The 25,245-nt window shown below is 34.5% G+C and overlaps 1 protein-coding gene across 1 annotated transcript in view; it reads left to right on the top strand.

Annotated features, from left to right (window-relative positions):
* Nucleotides 1-25,245, top strand: part of LONP2 (lon peptidase 2, peroxisomal) — a 106,872-nt gene that overhangs the window by 43,812 nt on the left and 37,815 nt on the right. Inside the window, exons 9-11 of the mRNA XM_082710998.1 lie at nucleotides 15,072-15,222; nucleotides 17,355-17,481; nucleotides 20,902-21,035. Coding sequence (XP_082567124.1) covers nucleotides 15,072-15,222; nucleotides 17,355-17,481; nucleotides 20,902-21,035 — 412 coding nt within the window. The remainder of the gene's footprint in view (nucleotides 1-15,071; nucleotides 15,223-17,354; nucleotides 17,482-20,901; nucleotides 21,036-25,245) is intronic.

The following is a 25,245-nucleotide window of genomic DNA, read 5'->3' as shown; positions in this document are numbered from 1 at the left end:
CTGTTGAAAAGAATTTGAGAATAATCCCTGATACTTCTCAACAGTATGTTGAGAAACTGAAGTATCAGGGATTATTCTCAAAAGAATAATACATACAGAAAGAGAAGAGAAACATACAGTTTCAGCAACATACTGAAACAAATCTACCAGAGACAACTTGACAAGTGGTAGGAGATGACTAATTCCTCTGTTTGTTACACAGTATATTTTAGGTCTTCTCCTAGTGCTATGTAGTGATTCAGTAACATTTGTTGAATTGAGTTGATCTCTGATAACAAGCAGCTGGCATAGGGATATTTTCTTGTCTGATAGAAGTTGGCATTCACTTTTTTTTTGGCAATTGACTTATTAATATTCCAAATAAAAGTATTAAAGCCTCAAAATGATGCCTTAAAGTAAATGCTACCTAGGGCCACATACCACTGTAGTTTAGCTGTAAGTAGCATCAGTTCCTTATAGACTAGGGTTCTAGAGAGTAAAGCAAAATACATATACAGAGTATCTTGATACCTGACTTGCTTCTCCCTCCCACCTGCCCCAGTCCTTGGTAAAAAATCTCTAATACCTCATGGGTTGTTGAAACAATTAAATGATATTTATGTAAAAGTGCTCTGTAAACTGTAGATACTCTATAGATGTTATTTTAATTTAATATCCACTGACATTTCTTCTGTGTCCTTTTTGAAAACAACTTGCTGTTTCTGTCACTTTTTAGACCCACCTAAATGAAAAAAAGAAAAAATTACTCAACACCTTATATTTAAAGTAGAATATCATAGAGAGTCTGGAATATCCAAGAGTACCCCAATGTCCATAACCCCACCCCACTTCTCTCAACCCCCCTCCCATGGAAAGAACCTAGATGTCCATCAACAGATGAATGGATAAAGAAGATGTGGTATATATATACACAATGGAATACTATGCAGCCATCAAAAGAAATGAAATCTTGCCATTTGCGACAACGTGGATGGAACTAGAGGGTATCATGCTTAGCGAAATAAGTCAATCGGAGAAAGACAACTATCATATGATCTCCCTGATATGAGGAAAAGAATAAATGAAAGCCTACTTTTTAATGTAAGGATTTTAGATATCATTTATAAAATCACTTATGTAAGATTATTTTATAGCTGATTTATATTAGAACAATATATTAGATATAAAGAATGTAATAGTAAGTATAGAGTGGTTCCTCAAAGTAAACTAAAGAATATACTTGTTCTGTCTATAGATTCTCCTTACCTTCATATTTATTCACGAAGGAGATGCCTATTTCCAGTTACTATTCTCAACAAAGGACTATTTACTCAAATTTAGAGAGCCTCTTTTGAAAATTTATTGGAAGGATATAAAAACAGATTCAGCTGATTGATAAAAGAAATGTTGATAGACAGTAGAACTTGACTAAGTCTGTTGTTGAAAGTAAAATGTCAGATACAAGGAAAGTGTTTTTATATAATTATTAAACTTAAGAAAATTACAGAATTCTTATCAGGTAGATGCAGTCATATTTATAATTGATGTAGGATTCAGACTTTGTTAAAAACATAAGAGCATTTCTGAAATACATGTTTGTGTGAATGGGCTAGCAAAATGCATACTTTACCAATTTCCTATATAAGCAGTATTTACAGTTCCGAATAATATGGTGTCCCCAAAATAGAAAAGTCACTAATCTAGACATAGTAAACTCTCTTTAACTGAAGTTCTTATTTAATTAGAATTACGTCCTTTTAGTAATTAGATCCAGTTGTGTGTATTTACCACTTGGATACAATAGATATAGTATCTAATCTAAGCTCTACAACTATTGTCAAAGAATGTCAAAGGAGAGGGATTTGGGAATCATCTAATCCAGCTCTGTCCTTTTATTAATGAAAAATTTAAGGTTCTGGATATTACCTTAATTTTTTATCTCCTCATAGTCTGTATTTTCGATATAAATTCTAAGAACCAGCAGAGTAAAAAAATGCCTTAAATACTAATCTTAAGAGAGAGGTATAGTGAGGACACATTGTCCCCTTTCATTTCTTCTCTACTATCTCTAATTAAGAGGAATACTGCAATTGAATGATCAAACTAAGCTACATTAAGGGAAAGTAGGACCTCTAATCATTGCTTTTCAATGCTAGCAAACCCTGTCACCAGTGCCCAAGACATACTTGCAAGTCATACAAAAATGTCTTTATGTCTTGTTACCACTTTTCTTTCTATACCCTGTTCCCATATTTTGTCTTCTTTCCCTGTTACCTACCTACTTCTTCCTAGCACACCCATGCACAAGCTGCCACCTGACCATCCACTGGCCTCCAGCCCTTAGCTATCTATATTGTCAATCAAAATTGCTGTTTCTCATTTCTACTTTGTTTAGCACTCCCATTATTAGAGTTTGGTAGTGATTAGATTGTGTGGCTAAATTTACATGAAAATTAATTTTGGAGTGGGCTGGGGGAATTATTGTTATGAACTTGTGACTAGATAATCTTCATGACTTTCTTTTTCTCTCTTGCCATCCTCAGGGATGCTCTGTGAGGGGACCATTAGACAAACCTGTGACCCAAATCCTGGCTGTATGTCTTGACGAGCACCCACCACTAGATTCAGTAGTTAAAAAAGAAAAGGAAAGAAAAAAACAAGTGAGAGAAGTAGAGACAGTAAATTGTTGAGAAATAGTTATTTGACTAATAAATTAGGAACTAATGGTGAGTTAGGTTTAGTCTTAATATCCCAGGTGTTCAGGAACGAGCACTTTACAAAATATCCTGTTCATTTGAGGGAATAATTATCAGTATTTAATAGATTATATTTTCTTATTTTTATATGAAAAATAGGCAATATTTATAAAATTTAGAGGACTCTCTTTTATACTGGTGATTCTCTTTTGCCAGACATAAGTGAAAAACTTTGTTCTACAAAATGTATGATAAGCTTTGGGCAATTTAAGTTACAAGTAAAAATAGGCATTCAAAGTGAGATGTAAACTGATTGCTACCAATTAAATCAAAACAGCAGATTCTATTTAAAAATTATAGTTTAAATATATTTTATTTACTTTTTAAAAGTAGTGAGGTATAATTACATATAGAAAGTGGGTATATTTAAAATTTACAGTTTGATTAATTTTGATATGTGTGTAAAACATGAAACCATAATTTTATTTATTTTTTATTTTTTTTATTTTTTTTAAAGATTTATTTATTTATTTGACACAGAGAGATTACAAGTAGGCAGAGAGGCAGGCAGAGAGAGGAGGAAGCAGGCTCCCTGCTGAGCAGAGAGCCCGATGCGGGACTCGATCCCAGGACCCTGAGATCATGACCTGAGCCGAAGGCAGCGGCTTAACCCACTGAGCCACCCAGGCGCCCTGAAACCATAATTTTAATCAAGGTATTAAACAGAAGCTTCAGTTGTGAAACAAAAAATTCACTATAGGGCTTCGGCAAATTAGAACTGATGGAAAAATCGGCGAATATGAAGATCAGTTGATAGAGATTATGCAGTCTGAAGAACAGAAAAACAAAATGACTAAAATTAATAGGGAAATGTAAGCAAAACAATCTGTGTGTAATTGAAAAGGACAGGGAGGTAGGAGCAGAAAAAATTTTTGAGGGAATAATGGATGAAAACTTACCAAATTTTGATGAAAAACATAAATCTACACATTTGTGGAGCACAGTGAATTCCCATGTAGGATAAGCACAGAGAAAGCCTTAGGTAGATAAGGTAATAAAAATCCTAAAAGATAAAAGAGAAAACTGAAAACAACAAGAGAAAAACAAGTAGAGTATCAATTAACATTTTGCTCAACATTTGGATTTTTCAAGTGTTTGGCTATTACAAATAAAGCTACTGTGAATACTCATGTACAAGTCTTGTATGGACCTGTACTTCTGTTTTTCTTTGATAAATAGGAGTGGATGGCTTGGTGAAAAGGTAGGTGTTGTATTAGTATTTTATATAATCAACTTTTAGATTACTTTTTGATACCACCTGGAAGTCTTTAATATTCAGTAGGCTTTTTTGAATTTTTGTCTAACTTGTGTTGGGCCTTTTGTCATCTTACTGTTTAGCTACTTTTCTGTCCCCCTTTTCGAGGAGTCCTAGTTAGTTCCTTTGAATTGTGTCATTAACTGTGTGGATACTTTGTTAGGTCAAAAGGCATATATCCTGTGTTTTATACTACTTGTGATACTTATAAGTTAAAAATCACACATCTCAATTTCTCTGATAATATCATACATGAAATAGGATATATTTTCCCTCCCTTTATTAAATCAAAATGAAGTAATGCACAGTAATCTACCACATCGTCATCTCACTACCTGGTTACTTTAAGTGATTTCATTTTTTTACATTCTCTTTATCAAAACCATTTTCAACTTTTGATTTTACATTCTCTTTACCAAAACCCATTTTCAACTTTTTTTAAATTAACAGCCTTCCCTACCCGCCACCCTTCACCCTGCTTCTTATTTTTAGCAGTTTTAGGTTTACAGCACAATTGAGTGAAAAGTACCAAGAGTCCATGCAACTTCTTACCCTCCTTCCCCCAGTTTTCCCTTTAATTAACATGTTGCCTTAGTGTGGTACATTTGTCACAGTTAATGAACCAGTAGTAATATGTTGTTTAAACTGGAGTTCATAGCTTATATCAGGTTCACTTTGTGTTGTACATTCTGTGGGTTTTGATAAATGTATAATGATATGTATCTACTATTACAGGATGATATAGAATAGTTTCATTGCCCTAAAAATCCCAAACCCCCAGCAATCACTGCTCTTTTACTGTCTCCATAGTTTTGCCTTTTCCAGAATGTTATGTAGTTGGAATTCTACAGGCTGTAGTTTTTTGACTTAGTAATATGCATTTAAGATTTTTCCTATTGTGTGTGTGTGTGGCTTAGTAGTTCATTTCTTATCACTGAATAACATTCCATTGTACAGATGTGCCATGGTTTATTTATCCATTTATGTATTGAAGGACAGCTTAGTTAATTCTAGGTTTTGTCGATTATGAATAAAGCCACTATAAACATTTTTGTGCAGGTGTTTGTGTGGACATAAGTTTTCAGCTCATTTGAGTAAATACCAGGGAGTACAGTTGCTGGACCACAAGAGCATGTTTAATTTTGTAAGAAACTATCAAACTGTCTTCCAGAGTGGCTACACCATTTGCATTCCCACCAGCAGTGAATGACAGTTTCTGTTGCTTCACACCCTCACCAACATTTTGTGTATGCGGTGTTTTGGATTTTGTCTATATTAATAGGTATGCAGTAGTATCACCTTGTTTTTGTACTCTCTTTTATAAATGTGTTGGCCACCTTTGTTTTTTTAATAACATATTTATTGAGACATAATTCACATACCATAAGATTCACCCCTTTAAAGAAGTATACAGTTCTGTGGTTTTTTTTAATATATTCATCGTTCATTCACCCATTAATTAAAACCCATTAATAACCATCCCCCCTCCCACAAGCACCTGGCAACCACTAATTTCTTACTTTCCCTCCCTCTGCTTTCCCTTTTATTAACCACTTGTATTTGTGTGGCACATTTGTTACATATTCAGCAGCTGATGGACGTCTGGGTTGTTCCCACCTTTGGTTATTATGTATAATGCTTCTACAATCCTTCATCTACAAGTTCGTGCATAGGCATAGGTTTTCAGTTCTCTTGTGTTTTCAGTTCTCCAGGAGTAGATTTTCTGGACCATATGGAAATTCTGTATTTAACATTTTGAGAAACTTAACAAACTATTTTCCAAAGTGGCTACACCATTTTAGTATTTCACTAACAGTGTAAGAGAGTTGTAATTTCTCTACATCCATATCAACACTTGTTACTATCTCTTGTTTTTATTTTGGCCATCCTTTTGTTTTAGTAGGTGCAAAGCCATACTTTCTTGTGGTTTTGATTACTTCACTAATTACTAATAACATTGAGCATCTTTTCATGTGTTTATTGACCATCTGTATATCTTCTGTATAGAACTATATTTTCAAATCCTTTGCCCATCTTTAACTGGGTTATTTGTCTTTTTTTTGTTAAGTTCTTTACATATTCTCGATACAAGTTCCTTCTCATGTACATGATTTGCAAATATTTGCATCAGTTTTGTACACTTTCTTTTCACTTTTTTGATGGTGTTCTTTAAAGCACAAAAATTTTTAATTTTGATAAAGTCTAATTTATCTGCATTTTTCTTGTATCACTTGTAATTTAGGTATTATATCTAAGAAACCATCAAGGTCATGAGAATTTATTTTTACATTTTCTTCTAAGAGTTTTACAGTTTAGTTCTTATATTTAGGTCTGCAGTTTATTTTGACCTAATGTTTATATGAGGTATAAGATACAGAGCTACAACTTCTTTCTTTTGCTTGTGGATATCTAGTTGTCCCATGTACCACTTATTAAAGACTTTTCTTATTATATGGAATGGTATTGTCACCACTGTTGAAAATTCAATTGACTGTAAATGCAGGGGTTTATTTCTGGATTCCCAGCTCCGTTTCATTGATCTGTATTTCTGACCTAACACCAGTACCCTGTAATTTTTAGCTTTGTAGAAGGTTTTGAAATCAGGAAGTCTGAATCCTCCAGATTGATTATTCTTTTTCAAAATTGTTAGCCATTCTGGGACCTTCCTATTTTTATATGAATTTTAGAATCAGCTTGTCACTTTCTGCCAAAAAAGGCAAGCAGGATTTGGGTAGGGATTATTTTGAATCTCTTTTTAAGGATCATTTTAAGGACTATTGCTATAGTTATAATAGTAATTCTTCCTATCCATGAACATAGGAGCCTTTCTGTTTATTTAGGTCTTCATTAATTTATTTCAACAATGTTTTGTGGTGTTTTTTTCATTTTATTTTTTGTTTGAATTCAGTGAATTAACATATAGGGTATTACTAATTTCAGAAGTAGAATTCAGTGATTCATCAGTTGTATTTAACACCCATTGCTCATTACATCATGTGCCCTCCTCACCCAGTTAGCCCATCCTCCCACCCCCCCCCTCCAGCAACCCCCAGTTTGTTTCCTGTGATTGAGAGTCTTTTATGGTTAGTTTCCCTCCCTGATTTCATCTTGTTTTATTTTTCCCTCATTTCCCCTATGCTCCTCTGTTTTGTTTTTTAAAGTGGTTTTTGAATATATAAGTCTTACAGTCCTTTTGCTAACTTATTCTTAAATGTTTTATTCTTTTTTATACTACTGGAAATTGTTGTGATTTTTTTTTTCATTTCTTTTTTGAATTGTTCATAGCTTGTATAAAGAAATAAAATTGCTTTTTGTATATTGGTCTTATATCCTGTAAACTTTCAGAACTTGTTTATTAGTTTTTTTAGTGGATTCCTTAGTCTTTCCCATGTACAAGATCACGTAATATCCAAATAGAGATATGTTTACTTCTTTCCAGTTTTAACACTTGGATACTTTTTTCTTTTTTCCCTACTTGCCCTGGCTAGCACCTCCAGTATGATGTTGAATAGAAATGGCAAGATCTGTTCAGATTTTCTATTACTTCTTGATAGAAATTACTTTCAATAGTTTGAATCTTTCTAGGAATTTTTCCATTTCATTTAGGTTACTGCATTTCTTTGCATACAGTTGTTCATAGTATACTCATGTATTTATTATTTCTATAGAGTTGATAGTAATGTTGCCTGAGTCACTCCTGATTTTAGCAATTTGTATGCCCTTCCTGCTTTCCTTAGTCAGTGTGGCTAAATGTTTGTCAATTTTGTTTTATTGAACTCTTCAAAGAACCAAGTTGTTTTTCTTTTTAAATTTTTTAATTAACATATAATGTATTATTTGTTTCAGGGGTAGAAGTCTATGGTTCATCAGTCTTACACAGTTCACATCACTCACCATAGCACACACCCTCCCCCAGTGTCCTGTCACCCAGCCACCCTATCCCTCCCAGCCCCCTCCACTCCAGTAACCCTCAGTTTGTTTCCTGAGATTGAGTATCTTATGGTTTGTCTCCCTCTCTGCTTTCATCTTGTTTCATTTTTCCCTCCCTTCACCTTTAATCCTCTGTCTTGTTTCTCAAATACTTCGTATCAGTGAGATCATATGATAGTTGTCTTTCTCTGATGGACTTATTTCACTTAGCATAATACCTTCTAGTTCCATCCACATCATTGCTAATGGCAAGATTTCATTTTTTTGATGGCTGCCTATTATTCCATTGTACATAAATACCATATATTCTTTATCCATTCATCTGTTGATGGACATCTAGGCACTTTCCATAGTTTTGCTATTGTGAACATTGCTGCCAAAAACATTGGGATGCATGTGCCCCTTCCAGTCACTAAATTTATATTTTTGGGGTAAATACCCCAAATCCATTTGCTGGGTCATAGGGTAGCTCATTTTCAACTTTTTGAGGAACTCCATACTGTTTTCCAGAATGGCTGCACCAGTTTGCATTCCCACCAACAGTGTAGAAGGGTTCCCCTTTCTCTACGTCCTCGCTGATATCTGTCATTTCCTGACTTGTTAATTTTAGCCATTCTGACTGGTGTGAGGTGGTATCTCATCGTGGTTTTGATTTGTATTTCCCTAATGCCTAGTGATGTTATGTACTTTTTCATGTGTCCGCTGGCCATTTGGATGTTGTCTTTGCAGAAATGCCTGTTCATGTCTTATGCCCATTTCTTGACTGGATTATTTGTTCTTTGGGTGTTGAGTTTGGTAAGTTCTTTACAGATTTTGGATACTAGCCCTTTATATGATATGTCATTTGCAAATATCTTCTCCCATTCTTTCCCTTGTCTTTTGGTTTTGTTGACTGTTTCCCTTACTGTGCAAAAGCTTTTTTATCTTGATGAAGTCCCAGTACTTCATTTTGCTCTACTTCGCTTGCCTTTGGCGATGTTTCTAAGAAGTTGCTGCAGCTGAGGTTGAAGAGGCCTATATTCTCCTCAAGGATTTTGATGGATTCCTGTCTCACACTGAGGTCTTTCATCTATTTTGAGTCTGTTTTTGTGTGTGGTGTCAGGAAATGGTCCAGTTTCATTCTTCTGCATGTGGCTGTCCAGTTTTCCCAACACCATTTGTTGAAGAGACTGTCTTTTTTCCACTAGACATTCTTCCCTGCTTTGTTGAAGTGTAGTTGACCATAGAGTTGAGGGTCCATTTCTGGGCTCTCTGTTTTGTTCCATTGATCTATATGTCTATTTTTGTGCAAGTACCATACTGTCTTGATGATTACATCTTTGTAGTAGAACGTTAAGTTCAGCATTGTGATGCCACCGACTTTGGTTTTCTTTTTCAGCATTCCTCTGGCTATTCGGGGTCTTTTCTGGTTCCTTAAAAATTTTAGTATTATTTGTTCCATTTATTTGAAAAATGTTAATGGTATTTTGATAGGCATTGCATTAAATGTGTAGTTTGCTCTAGGTAGCATAGACATTTTCACAGTATTTATTCTTCCAATCCATGAGCATGGAACGTTTTTCCATTTCTTTATGTCTTACTCAATTTCTTTCATGAGTATTCTATACTTCTCTGAATACAGATTCTTTGCCTCTTTGGTTAGATTTATTCCTAGGTATCTTATGGTTTTGGATGCAGTTGTAAATAGGACCAGCTCCTTAATTTCTCTTTCTTCTGTCTTGCTGTTAATATATAGAAATGCAACTGATTTCTGAGCATTGATTTTATATCCTGACACTTTACTGAATTCCTCTATGAGTTCTGGCTGTTTTGGAGTAGAGTCTCTTAGGTTTTCCATACAAAATATCATATCATCTGCAGAAAGTGACAGTTTGACTTATTCTTTGCTGATTCAGAGGCCTTTTGTTGTTGTCCAATTGCCAAGGCTGGGACTTCTAGTACTGTGTTGAATAGTAGTGGTAATAGTGGACATCTCTGCTGTGTTCCTGACCTTAGGGGAAAAGCTCTCAGGCTTTCCCCATTGAGAATGATATTCACTGTTGGTTTTTCTTAGATGGCTTTGATGGTATTGAGGTATGTACCCTCTACTCCTACACTGTGAAGAGTTTTAATCAAGAAAGTATGCTGTACTTTGTCAGATGTTTTTTCTGCATCTATTGAGAGTATCATATGGTTCTTGTTCTTTCTTTTATTAAGGTTTTGCATCACACTGATTGATTTGTGGATGTTGAGCCAGCCTTGCAGCCCAGGAATAAATCCCACTTGGTTGTGGTGAATAATCCTTTTAATGTACTGTTGAATCCCATTGGCTAGTATTTTGGTGAGCATGTTTGCATCTGTGTTCATCAAGGACATTGGTCTGTAATCCTCCTTTTTGATGGAGGTCTTTGTCTGGTTTTGGGATTAAGGTAATGCTGGCCTCGTAAAATGAGTTTGGAAGTTTTCCTTCCATTTTTACTTTTTGGAACAGTTTCTGAAGAATAGGTATGAATTCTTTTTTAAATGTTTGGTAGAATTCCCCTGGGAAGCTGTCTGTTCCTGGGCTCTTGTTTGTTGTGAGATTTTCAATCTCTTTAGTGGTTATGGGTCTGTTCAGGTTTTCTGTTTCTTCCTGGTTCAGTTTTGGTAGAGTCTATGTCTCTAGGAATGCATCCACTTCTTCCAGATTGTCAAATTTGCTGGCGTATACTTGCTCATAATGTGTTCTTTTAATTGCTTGTATTTCTTTGGTGTTGGTTGTGGTCTCTTCTCTTTCATTCATGATTTTATTAATTTGGGTCCTTTTTCTTTTTTTGTTGATAAATCTGGCCAGGGGTTTATCAATTTTATTAATAAGTCTTTCAAAGAACCAACTCCTAGTTTTGTTGATCTGTTCTGCTATTCCTTTGGTTTCTGTTTCATTGATTTCTGCTCTGATCTTTATGATTTCTCTTCTTCTGCTAGGTTTAAGCTTTCTTTGCTGTTCTGTCTCCAGCTCCTTTAGGTATAGGGTTAGGTTGTGTACTTGAGACCTTTCTTGTTTCTTGAGAAAGGCTTGTATCACTATATACTTTCCTCTCAAGACCACTTTTGCTCTTTCCCAAAGTTTTTGAACAGTTGTGTTTTCATTTTCATTTGTTTCCATGAATTCTTTTCAGTTCTTCTTTAATTTTCTGGTCGACCCATTCATTCTTTGGTAGGATGCTCTTTAGCCTTGAAGTGTTTGCATTCTTTCCAACTTTCCTCTTGTGATTGAGTTCGAGTTTCAAAGCTTTGTGGTCTGAAAAATATGCAGGGAGTGATTGCAGTCTTCTGTTACCGGTTGAGACCTGATTTGTGCTTTTTAGTTCCAGCAAAATACACAGTGCCATCTTCACCATTTTTAAATGAACAGTTCAGTAGTGTTAGGTATATTCACATTACTTGTGCACCCAATCTCTAGAACTTTATCATCTTGAAAAAACAAAACTCAGTACTCATTAAACAGCAATTCCACATTTCTCACTAAGCCACTAGCCGCTACCATTCTTTCTGTTTCTGTAACTTTGAGTAATCTGTATACCTTATTAAGTGGAATCATAGAGAATTGTCTCTTTGCAGCTGGTTTATTTTGCTTTGCATAATGTCTTCAAGATTCATCCATACTGTTGCATTAGTTTTTTGAACATATGCACAATACCTGATTTTAAATCTCTGTGTAAGAAGTCCAAATATCTGGGCTTCTTCAGGGTATTTTTGGAGTTTTTTTAAAGGCTCCCATGATTATCTTATTCCCCAGTTTTTCCCTTTTAGATTTTCTGATCAGCCACTTGTTAGCCCCAACTGGTATCACTCCCTGAGGTAGCTGCAATGTTAAACAATTGTCTGCTGGCACTATGGTTGATGATTTTAAATGTTCCACTTTCACGACGTATGGCCTAAACACAAAGTAAAACGTCCACCCAATTGGATAGTGGGTTCATTGGTGTTCATCTGTTATGCTTCATGTCTTATGTGTATTACATATATTCTGCGTTTTAAGGATTTTAAAGATATTTTAAACTAGTCATAATTTTGATTGAAAATTCTGTATTTCTTTTTTTTTTTTTTTAAGGATTTTATTTGAAAGAGAGACGTGACAGATCCTGAGCAGAGGGGAAGGGCAGAGGGAGAAGGATGAACAAACTCCCTGCTGAGCAGGGAGCCCTATGTAGGAACCAACCCAGGATCCTGGGATGATGACCTTAGCCAAAGGCAGACCCTTAACCGACTGTGCCACCCAGGCACCTGAAAATTCTGTTCCAATAATAGTCAGTCAGTCATTCATTATTGCACGGAAGAGTTTAATAAGTCTTTTCAGTCCAAAGTGCTAGATTTTCCAGAATATATTCTTGGTTATTTCTTTAATTATACTGTATTTTACATTTGTTGAAACCTTTTCTGTAGTTATGTCAATTAGCTATAGATTAGATATCTTTATTTTTTATGTATCTATCCCCTATATAGCTTTACTGCCTTTTCTCCAATGTTCTGGACATTTTTTTTTTCAAATTTGTCCTTATCTAAATACTTAATTTCTATAGTATTAATTATGTATGACTTTCAGACTTAATTTTAGTTATTTTACTTTATTTATTTTTTACTTTCTGTTCTGGGAAATTTTAACCATAATAAAGGTAGAGAAAATAGTGTAATGAACTATGTAAACTCATCATTCATCCTTAACAGTTACCATCTCATGGCCATTCTTATTTCATCTGTTCCTTCCCATTATTCTAAATCAAATTTCAGACATTATATCATTTCATAAATACTTAATATTTATCTCTAAAAGATAACAGATTTTTAAAAAATATAACCACATCATCATACCTAAAGATGATAGTTAGTTACCTAGTCATCTCTGATAAGTGGAGTGTAGTGCTGGATTGCCTACAAACATCTGTAGTTCTCTTGACAGAAATTATTATTGAAGAACAATTTTCAGCATACACCCCTCCCCATAGTTCATCCCACCTCTGATTTCATGATCCTAAGAATAAAGTGTCCCATCATGGCTATTTCCATTTCCTGTCAGACTGTGTAGGTAGGAATTATAACCTTAGGATGGATGTAGAAAAGCTTTTGAATGAGGAGAGAGAAAAAACAGTTGTAGCTGTTCTTGAAAACAGCTCCTATATGTGGTTGAATTGGTCCACAGAAGTTCAGGGGAAAAGCAGAGGTTTGATGGCTATAAAATTCTCACTGTGGGGCATCTGGATAGCTTCGTTGGTTGAGTATCTGCCTTCGGCACAGGTCATGATCTTGGAGTCCTGGGATTGAGCCCCATGTCGGGCTCCTGGCCTAGCAGGTGGTCTGCTCTTCCCTCTCCCATGCTGCTCCCCCTACCCCAAAGCACTGTGTGCACGCTCTCTTTCTCTAAAATAAATAAATAAAATCTTTAAGGGAAGGAATTCTTACTGTGATTTTTATCTCTCCAAGGACTCACCAGTTTACCTTAATGTGTCATCTGAATATGGATTACTAGAAATTCTTTTTATCTGGCTATTGATCAGTGTTTCTGCACTTGATTCTAGCTAAAAGGCCAAGAAGCAATTGATCAGTGTTTCTGATGTTTTTTAAACTCTACATACTCTTTTGTGTTTTCCTAAGTAAAAGACAGAGGCAAGCAAATTGGGCATCACTGGTTTTCTTTTCTTATAACCCAGAGGTTTTGTAATGCATTTTTTTAAAAGACCTCATTCATAGTTCAGAATCATTCATTTATTAATTTCCCAACTTTCTCTAAACCCCACTGTCTTTTAATTTTAAGAGAAAAAAATGACTTCACTTGGACAGGTCTCACAGCCAGTTCTAAGACTTATCCAACATGTGTTAGATTTAATTAAAGCCATTAAAGAACAGGTTTTTATTCAACTAGATAATGGATTTAACTAAGATTGCCCTATTTTCCAAACACATTGATTAATGGTTTTCAGATAATTGGTAGACAGTAAGATTACTCTTAACCAGTGCTGTACTGGACATAATTAGTATGGTTTTTGATATCTCAAAAGTACCTTTTTTAATATTATATATTATATTTTTTATAAACATTATTAAGTCTTGTGAAAATATAAATAGTAGAACTTTCTGGGAATTGTATTCTAGATAAACACTGAGTTTCCTGTAATAGTGTTCACCAAATTCAAGATTCTCTGTAAAGGGCTTTGAATTAAGACTAAATTGTAGATACGTTTAACAATAAGTAAAGCTTAGAAAGGGAATCAGAAGTGAGGAAAAGCTGGTGGTAAAATTGTCACTGGTAAGTATTTTAGTCCATTTACTTCCTTTTTGAATATGTATATCAACCCTGTTTATATTTATACTAATCTAGTGTAAATGAAAGTGATAATATGTTAAAGGTTTAGAACATGCAGAAGGCGCTGAGTCCTATGTAGATTTCTCCACAGTGAGTGCCTGTGAGTTGGAGCATTTGAGCAATAACCTAAAGAAGATATATTCTTTCATACCTAGTTATTCAACGTTTTAAGAATCTAATTGATAAATTATTATAATTTCCCAATTAAAAAATTTTTAAGAGATACAGATATTTTGCTCATTAAAAACAAAAGTTTTGTTCTAATGCATTTTTTTAAAAGTAAATTTCTCCTTGTGTTATATCAGGATATAGTAGCATAGTAATTTTTACTAGTTTACTTTTGTTTGGAATTCTCCTTTCAGTTAAAAACTTCATAGCCAGACTTACTGATAATGTTTGAGAAGTTTTACTAATTATTTTATGTCTTACCTAAGAATCAAAATACTCTACACATTTTCTTTATGTTCCCAAAGCAGTTAAGAGAAGATGTGTTACCAAGAGGGAAACTGTTTCTGTAGGATTGGTTAATTATTTATGACTACACAGTCAGTCATTAGTGAATAGATTTAAGAACAGAACTTGAAGGGATAATTTTTGCTTCTTTGTACTTTTATGTATGTTCAAAAATTTTGACATCGAACACTTTTTTTTAAGTATGTAGAATGTGAGTAATATAAAGAATGGTGCTCAGGTTTTAGTGGTATCCCCCTGTTTCTCTAACTGTATCGAACAGAAATATCAACGCTGCTAATACATCATGTGCATTTCATGTGTGTTTTAGCTTTCTGTTGGAATAACTGAATTTGTTTAAATGTTTATTGTTCCCTCACAGGTGTTGGATCCCGAACAAAACCATAACTTCACAGATCATTATCTAAATGTGGCCTTTGACCTTTCCCAAGTTCTTTTTATAGCTACTGCCAACACCACTGCAACTATTCCACCTGCCTTGTTGGACAGAATGGAAATCATTCAGGTTCCAGGTACCTGATTCATAAATAAAATCGTTACGTGATAGCTTTTGCCTTCCTGAGTAAAACCCTTTAAGTTGTGCTGTGGAGTTTTGAGTAAAAGTTGATTTGCCAGTGTATGATCTTCAAAGTTCTAAGTATAGTATAAAATAGCTTTTATGTAAATTCAAAGTCTGGAACAACAAAACTTTGTTTTAATGATGACATATAAGATTATTGTATGTTCTGTAAGACATCAAGAATAAAGCTTGCATAACAATTTCAGACAACTTAGCATTAAAAAATTCTTAGCATTAAAAAATGTTTTCCAGTGTCTTAGAAAATAACACATTCCTCTTTGAAATAATTTCTAAACTTAAAAATTTTTATTTTCCAAATGAGTGTCTAAAAACCAAAAATAGATCTTTACATGGTCAATTTAGCTTATGTATAAGATTTTGCAGTTTGTAAGTGGTATCCCCATGTTTCTCTAACTATATTGAACAGAAATATCAACGCTGCTAATACATCATGTGCATTTCATGTGTGTTTTGCAGTTTTTTCAGTTTTGCAGTTTTTACTTTACTGAGAAAGTGTAATCATTTATTCTCGTTAAGAGTTGGGTCCTAAAGAGTTGCTGAATTTTATTACATTTGGTCTCACTTTTACATAAAAGTGCAGGATGCTTTTAAATTCCTCTTCTTTTTAATTTTTTGTCAGGTAGTTCCGCCTTTTTTCTTTTTACTGTGTCTTCTCTTTCACTGTAGGTTGTAAGGTAGAGTCCTGTAATTACAAACACTAAAAAACCCCAGTGTTTTCACTTTCTTTTCATTGCTTAGAATTACTTAGAATTACTTTTCCCTAGAAGAGATGAAACATAAGTGGGTATTTGTTAAAATGAAAATAGAGAAGAATCAAAATATATTTTGATTCTAAGAATAATCTAAGTATGTATTTCATATTAATTTGAAATAAATTTTTACTACCAAGCGAATGATAATTGCATTTCTTAGTTATCTGTGAGCCTTGCAAGTTCCAATACTTATTTTTAAAATATGGTGGAGTAAAAAATTGCTTTTTGCATATGAATAAGACTAAAATAGGGGCAACTGGGTGGCTTAGTCAGTTAAGCATCTGCCTTCAGCCCAGGTCATGATCCCAGGGATCCCCTCCTGGTTGTGTGCACTTTCTCTCTCTGTCTCTGTCAAATAAATAAAATCTTTAAAATAAAAGAAAAAAAAGACTAAAATAAATAAAGAGACCCAGTTGCCTGGAATCTCCCAATTAAGACAGAGAATCCATAAGATAAACTGACATGAAGTGAAATAACCAGGACAGCTGTTGCATAGGTATACATATGATCCAGTATCTTCCTTGCAGGTTTGATTATCCCGTCTTCTACTGTTTGGGCATGTTTAATTTCCTTTTTCTACTCAAATGAGCTGTCTTATCAGTTCATCTTTTTGTTTGTTTGTTTGTTTGTTTGTTAAATGAGAAGGGGACAATTAATTAGGGACCTTTTTTCTTACAGGATTTAAAGACAAAGTAAATCTATTCTTTTGAGGCTCTTAAATAAGAACATAAAGTCTTTTAACTATATAAATTATATATATAATTCCAGTATGTATAGGGGAAAAACTTCTATGGGGATGTCTTAGTTTCTGTTTTGTTGCTTAAATTTATAGCCAGGGTTCTGAAAATAGCTCCTTTGCAGCTCTTGCCTTGGAACCCACCACTGACTTTACCTCAATCCCTTGTTGTTGTTGTCAGTTGTTTCAGTTATGTATCAAATTGTGCTAAAGATAAGAGATAAGTTATTTGCATGTTAAATAATAAAATTTCACATTTAAGTTAAGGAGATAATTATCTTAGAGATTTGATGAGAGTTTTCCTCTTCCTTGAGAAATACATTATTTAATCAAGAGACTTTCAAACCTGTGCTTATTAGTAAATGCTCTTTTTGTTTGTGGACAAAGTTGGAAATTTTAACAGTTACTAACTGGAGCTTGAATTTCTTTATTCTAATTATAATCTTATTGGAAGTTAACACTTAAATTCATTATAAATCCAAGATACATTAAATCTGCATTTGATTCATTTAAAAAAAAACATAGCACTGTGGAAGCTGTGTGAATAATTACAGCATAAGATCACTTTTTTCCTAGGGTATACACAAGAGGAGAAGATCGAGATTGCCCACAGGCACTTGATCCCAAAGCAACTGGAACAGCATGGGTTGACTCCTCAGCAGATTCAGATCCCACAGGTTACTACTCTTGACATCATCACCAGGTTAGTCAGCCATCCTGAGGCCTCAGTAATGTTTGAGTCTAAAAAGGAGACAGTTTTGCTGGCAACTCACAGCATCCATTTCTTTCTCTCCTTTTGATTCCCAGCAAACATTCCCATAACTTGATGTACTCGGGGCTCCATTTTAGGCAGAAGTTTATAGGGAAAGTACTTAGAGTATCTTCATAGCTGAGGACTTTAGCTAAGCCACAATTTCAGCTTTTTCACAAGAGCAGTGTAAGGGATTCATCAGATAAATTTAAGAATCAAAAACAAGGAAAATATTGAGATACCTTATATACCCCAGGATCTTAAAAGTGACATTCTTTCAAGAATTGCATTGCTACTTTGAAACACCTGTTTTAGGTTCTTCAGATTTTCTTTTCTTCCCCTTGAGAGATTTTAAACATCCTTAAAATTTTCATCTTTGGAATTAACACCAGAAGGATTGAAAGGGTACTTTCTTAGCTACCAAGTGCTTAAGCCAGTGGCAAGCAGTATGTAAAATCTAAGTAGAGTATTGCTTTGTCTGATTTATACATTGCATGTTTGAATGGAAAATACACCCTGTTGAGAATTTATATCTGTAACAGCCTCTTACAGTTTTCCTGGCTCAGCGTTACAGCTCCATTGCATCATCTGGCAAATTGTGTCAGGCTGCCAAACACTCATCACGTGGTCCTCTCACAGTAACTGCTGTTTTTCAGGAGAAGCAAAGTATCTTTCTATTTTGAACTTTGACTTTGATTTGGCCAGTCAGACTGCTTTTTGATCTAAGCCAGCCTTCTTATGGAAGTCTATTTGGAAGTCTATTTCAATTTATACACAAAACAGTAAGACCAGATCTGACCTGGGAGTTCCTTTTCTTAACTTGTGATTCATTGTGTGGATAATGCCAGGAGAAATGAATTAGGTGATTTATATGCTGAAGTCTTCCAACAATAATATTATTCCAGATAACACCCCTGATGCCTTTGGGTAACTTTCAACAAGTCACTTAACCTTTTTGATAGTTTCCCCATCTATAAAATATGAGTGAGAGAACAAAAATATCTGGATCAAAATAATAATGACTTCGAAAAGTAATCATTATTTATATTTCCCAGTTGCTTGGAGAACTGTCCCTTTTTTATATGTGTGTTAGCTCAAAACATATCAAATACTAAACGCTATGGACATTAGGAAATGTCCCTGAGAAGTTTTAATATTTTTGAAAACAGCACAGGTATTTGCTACTCTAAGCAGTTTGGCTGTTTAGTGAGTTACCAAGATTAGGATATAGTTCTTCATCTTTTGATGTGTTTTTCATCTTTTTGTGTGTCATAGTCCTGGACCTATAATGTTCAGGAGGAGGGGAAGGGGTTTAGATCTCATCTAGTCCCACACCCTCCCTATGTAACTAGCCTACTTGAGTTCTGCCTGTGCTAGAGGACTCACTGCTGTAATTTTCTAGTTCTGCCCTCTACGAGCACCTAGAATCTAAGGGTAAATTCCTCCCTTGTACAGCTCTTCTGGCATTAAAAAAAATGTCAGGTCCACTTCCCATGAATGTTCTCTTTTTCAAGCCGAACATTCCTGTTCTCTTTACCATTCCTCTTGACCCACTCTCAACACCTCACCTTTCTGATTAGTTATCTTCTGAATGCTGCCTGTGAAACCGGTGTCCCCTTTAAAATGAAATATCTGGAGTGGAACTCAGTATTTCACATGTAGCCTGAGCAGTTCATGGTGTAAGACCACTTGCTTTCCTATTTGGATTATATTATTTTATGACTATATCTCAAGACTCTTAACTGTTTTAGGTTATTCTCTTGCCTATTGAACTTATAGTTACCAAACATCTTTAGTTGTTTTTCATATGAATTTCTGCTAAATTTGGTCTGTCTCATTCTGTACTCTTAGGGTAGGGTTGAATTTTACAAAACCCAAATGGAGAAGTTTGCAGTTATGTGTATATTGTTGTTTGTCTCAGCTACCTGCAACAAATGGATTTTTTTTTTATCTTGATTATCATTAGTTTTAGGTCCTCTGGAAATTGGCATATAGAGCGTCTTCATGCTCATGTCATAGGAAAACATCAGCCACTTCTTGTAGAATACTGGTGACTCTTTGGGTTTAAAAATACTGAATAGGGGTTGTTGTGTCTAGTTTCTTTCAGTCAGCTGTTAATCTTATACTGTCTGCATTAATTTCTGGGTACCTTAAAAGAAAGAAAAAAAAGAAAAAAAACAGTATCTCATTTGTGTTGTTGTGGATGTCATTATTTCTGAAAGTTTATTCTGAACATCCTGGTACCATTTCTGCATGTTCATGTCATTCCCCTGTAAGCTTCTTCAATCCCTGTTCTTTCATCTTTTGTCCAGACCCTTAATTTGAGCTCATCAGCAAGTTGTCTTGAAAGTTACATTGGGGTTTTTTTTTTTTTTTTACATGTTGGTTTGTTTATTTTTAACAAGCCTCTCTGTTTTCTTCCTTACTGAAATTATATGCAGTTGTGTAATAATGGACTTTACGCTTGCCTCCTCAAATCCCTTTGATTGAAATGAGTTTTACTTTAGAGGGTTTTTGCGAAGTTTTTGTCTTTTCTCAGAACTTTTGAAATCTGATTCCCTAAAATCTAGAATAGGTGTCTGACTGCCTAATTAAGTCCAGTTTTTCAGATAAACCTATATTCTCTACCTGATGCTTCCCATTCAGATCCATCCAAAGCTGGGTGGCCAAGAATGGTTGTGTTACATAATGGTTTATGAAGTGGCATATAGGATTTATAGAGTCTAACATAACTTTTTTTTAAGACATTTAGACATTTCTAACCACATTCAGAATCTTCTTCACAAATTCACTATGCATGTATCAGCATATTTTCCTTCTTTAGAAGTCTCTAAGAAAATACACTGAATAGGGGTGACTAGCACAGTTCCCACTAAAAACTAGATATCTAAGGTTAATTTTTGCTTTAGATGGGAAAATTTTATTTTTCTGATTCTTTCAGCAATATTTCAAGTATAATAAGTTCATGTAGAATTTTCTTAATTTGATAAATTTTACTTAAGAAAGCTCTTACACATATCATCAAGTAAATGATGTCTTATGTGCTGCCAGATTTACATTGAAGAACCAAAGATTTTTTTTTTTTAATACAGGATAATAGTTGAAGATAAAAATCCCTATAAAGGGGAAAGTTATAGCTGAAAATACATCTGAATATTTAAGAAATAATAGTATTTTTTTTAAAAAAACAGGAAAAAGAAAGAAATAATAGTACTTTAATGAGGAATTTTAAAATATGAGGAAGTTAGTACTTAAGAAAATGTAATGAACTTTTAGATGTACACTGTTTCTTTAGTACAAATGTTAATCATATTATTTCTGTTTTTACAGGTGATGTTTAGCCAAAAATAAAATATTTTCCTTTGATGACAGGTATACCAGAGAGGCAGGGGTTCGCTCTCTGGACAGGAAGTTTGGGGCCATTTGCCGAGCTGTTGCTGTGAAGGTAGCAGAAGGACAACATAAAGAAGCCAAGTTGGACCATTCTGATGTGGCTGAGGGAGAAGGTCTGTGATGTTGATCTGGGGCTCTTGGGCTCGGTGGTAGGAGTCAGAGGCATAAAAAAGTTCAACATGGAGAGATGGTGTTGGCTTGGCCTTGGAGCAGTAGTACATACTACTACACCAGTAGATCCATGCAACAAGTAAGTAATAACACTGATGTATTTTATCAAGAGGATTCTCTTTTACAATAGTACAGAGTTTCAGCTGGAATGATACTCCATATTAATGCTTTAAAGGTATCACATTTCTCCAGATTTATGATGGTGTGCTTTACATATGGGTTCTGGTGTTCCATTTTTTCTTTCTGATCCAGACTGTTACAAAGTCTTTCAGTATTTATAGCATAGAAAGTTATTACACCAATTTAAAAATCCACGCTGTCCAAATATTGCAAGGGTAGATCTTTGTACTCTGGAAGAGCTTTATATGTCATGATTTTTCTCACACATTTTCTTTGATGGTATACAATTAAAATTAAATTATTTTTTATTAAATAATTGTGGAGGGGGTGGGGCGCCTGGGTGGCTCAGTGGGTTAAAGCCTCTGCCTTTGGCTCGGGTCATGATCCCAGGTTCCTGAAATCGAGCCCCGCATCGGGCTCTCTGCTCAGCAGGAAGCCTGCTTCTCCCTCTCTCACTGCCTGTCTCTCTGCCTACTTGTGATCTCTGTCTGTCAAATCAATAAAAATCTTTAAAAAAAAAATTGTGTAGGGGGTGATAGGGAAAGAAAGGGAAGATTTCTATTCCTAAAATTAATCAAATGTGACCATTTCCACTGGTACCCAGTTAGAATGTTTTAACTTCTTGCCCTAGACCCGTAAGGGGTCTCTGTTTATCATACCATGCTGCTACACAACTTGCCAAAACTTGCTTTAACAAACATGATTTGAGTAGTGGGGAATTGAAATTTTCTAATAGTAAGGAGGTTTATTAGATATTCTACCATTTCCATAGCTCTTTCTAGAACAGTTTGATGAATGCAGTTGAAGAACCATAATTTGTGATATACTTAGTGGAATAGAGGTAAACATCTTCCCTGTTTTTCCTTCTGTTGTCAAGCACAGTGCATTTAACACTTTATCATTAAAAGTGTGGACTTTCAAAAAATCCTCCTGTTTCCAGTATGATGCTTTACCCCCTCCCACTGTGCCAAGAACCTTCATGGTTCATTTTCTCCAGGGAGTAAGCTTCCTGTCTGCTGTTAAGCTGGAGAAGGATGTTGTCCTTCCTATACCGACGGAGTAGGGGTAGGGATCTTAAGCGCTAATTGTTTCTAACACAGACTTTAACATTTTTCTATTTAGTACCATTCCTCATTGATATTTTCAGGGTGCTTCAAATTCCTGAGCCTTCGTAGCATTTTATGGATAACATTAAGGTTTCTTCTTTCTCTAGCCTAAATGTCTGTTACTTCCTATCCACCCACTTTCTGTTTTCCACAATATTGTCAGCATCTCATATTAACTATTGTCTTTTTTCTTACTCTTTTTATTCTTAAGGGTTTATACTTTTTAAATTTCTCAATTGTCATTTTATAGGATTTGGAGAGGAAGTTTAAAGATAAACACATATCATTTTTAAAAATCTGAATTTTTAAAAAGTTCCCTAGGTGAATGATAGCCTGTAAAGAATAGAATCACTGGTATAGCTGACAGTGACAGTGGAGAACTGAAGTATTTTTCTTCTTTTTCTCTTTCTAAATATAAGGCCTAGATCCTCCTGAATTTCCCCTTTTTTATTCTTAGAATACTCGCTTTGTGCTGCGGGTTGAAGCGCCTGGATTTTTTGTTCTAGGCAGACAATGAAATGAGTTTATCTAGTTAGCTTATTTTGAGAAAATTGAGTTTAGGATTGAGATGGTATATTTGGGGATTTATACCATATATTCAGAGGGATTTGATGCCAAAGGAAACTTCCCATAGTTATGCAATGCTTAATGTTTATACATATGTCTATTAGCATATTTCCAATAATATCTGTGATCATATTAGTTATTTAAAGATAACCCTGAAATACTCAAGAACTCGTTCAGCAACTTGTGAGCTATGTGGAAACATGCAGTTTTTCATGGCAATATCTATTTGTTTGTTTGTTTGTTTGTTTATTTACTTGAAGTTTTTATTTATTTAAGTACTCTCTACACCCAGTGTGAGGCTTGAACTCAGGATCCCAAGATCAAGAGTTGCATGTTCTTCTGACTGAGCCAGCCAGGCTCCCCTGATTATTTTTTCTTAATCCATGATCCACAGAACAAATCCCAAATGATGACATACCCATGAAGATTTGAGTAACTAAGATAATTACCTAGGTATCCACGATAAATAAATATTAGAATAAATACTTGTCTCTTGATGGTGATTTTGGTTGTGGATCTCATGAGAGCCTGTGGACTCTAAGCTACTTCTAATATTGTAAGATGCCCTTGAGTTTACTATAAATGACCCTCCTCCAGACTTTAGTAAGATAATTATAAGGTGTCTTGAAATTAGTGTTTATCAGTTCAACCAATCCAAAAGGAAAATTCCTGCAAAAGGGTCAATAGCAGTTTTTATGCCACAAAGTTCAAATGGCTTAATAACTGAAAGTTTTTCATTAAGAAATGAATTATTTAAAATTAGAGTATAAAATAGAATAGTTGTTTTAGAAATTTCAAGGAATGTAGTGAGGGAGTTATTTTTAATGTTGAAAATATTGCTGGATTTAGTTACTGCCAGGAAGAAAAGTAATTTTAGGCCACAAGCTTCAAAACAGGCAGAAACCTCCAGTGTATCGAACATACTTTCTGGAGTAGGCCCAGAAACACTGGTCTGTGAACAGTTGTCTTTGTATTTGTGGGGTCTGAACTGGCAGTTAAAACAGAACAAATAATAATGGACTTTTAAAAGCCTACTGAGATTTATAGTTGATCCATGTTAGGGGAGGAATATTTACGGTTTTTGGTCACTTACCCATAAAGTATGGGATTACTTCCTAAAAGCAGTGCTCCTTATGTTTTCTTCATGTTTACTAGTGTATTTTGAATTGCCCTTTTCCTTTCTGGGATATTAGTTGGATTGGGAGATTTAAAAAAAGTACACGTGGCTAAAATTTTATACTCCCTTTTGCCTGCCTTTAGCTACATAAACAAATGTCTGATTTATTTAATTTTGTGTCTTTGGATGTCTCTCTGTAAAGAGGCAAATGTCCATTTGTTGAAGTACTTCTGTATTATATGTGTCCATTTAACATCTAGTAAGATTTTCTCCTCAAAAATTATCTTCACGAAAGGATTTATGTCGTAACCAATTTTTATAGTTTTTCAGAATATGGAGCAGTCTACTGTTTTTGAAAAATACAGTTTTTATTAGAGAAACTACATTAAACTTAACCTCAAGCTGTTAATTTCTTATTTCATGGAAAGGATCGAAAAGTTAGCTAGAAAAAGAAAGAGTTAACACAGATTTAATGGTTATTCCTGAGGTAGGTAAGGTTCCATTATAAATTAGCTTTTAAAAATCACTTAAAGCAGTACTGTTTAAGTGTTTATGGTATGAAGATCACAGGTACTTACTTATAGGAAAAATGAATTGGTTCTCTGAAATTGGGATGAAATTTCAAGTGGTGGCGTCATACGTAGTTTCAAGAACGACTGTCCAAGACAGTCTGGATAGCGAGTTTAATGTGTCCTGCAGCTCGTTCTTCAAGATTGCCTTGACTATTGTAGGCCTTCAAATAGCCATTTAAATTTTAGAAACAGCTTGTCAGTTTCCACTACTAAGTAAGTAAGTAAATAAAATCTCCTGATACTTTGACTCTGCATTGAACCTGTTCATCAGTTTGGGGAGAATTGACAATTTGATATTATCATATATCCTTATTTTTGACCAGCTTCATTTATTTAAGTCTTAGTAAACGTTTTAATAGTTTCAGTGATGAGCTTTTGCATACTTTTTCTTTAAATATATTCCTAGTTATGTGATCTTTGTGAATGTATATTACTGTAAATGATATGTTTAATTTTTTTATTTTCTGATTTTGTTATTGTTGTTAACTCTATGGGGATACTGTATTAACCCATATCCAACAAACTTGCCAAATTGACTCGTTAATTCTGAGTGTAGATTCTTTTGGATATTCTGTGTACACCATCAGTCATCACAAATGCAAATAATGTCAGATTCTATCCTTCTTTTGCAGTCATTTTTCCTTTTATTTCATGTCTTCCCTAATGCATT

The sequence above is a fragment of the Mustela nivalis genome, assembly GCF_964662115.1.
Source record: "Mustela nivalis genome assembly, chromosome: 18".
Classification (NCBI taxonomy): domain Eukaryota; kingdom Metazoa; phylum Chordata; class Mammalia; order Carnivora; family Mustelidae; genus Mustela; species Mustela nivalis.
The sequence above is the reverse complement of the archived record's forward strand: the minus strand, read 5'-3'. Positions and strand labels throughout refer to the sequence as shown.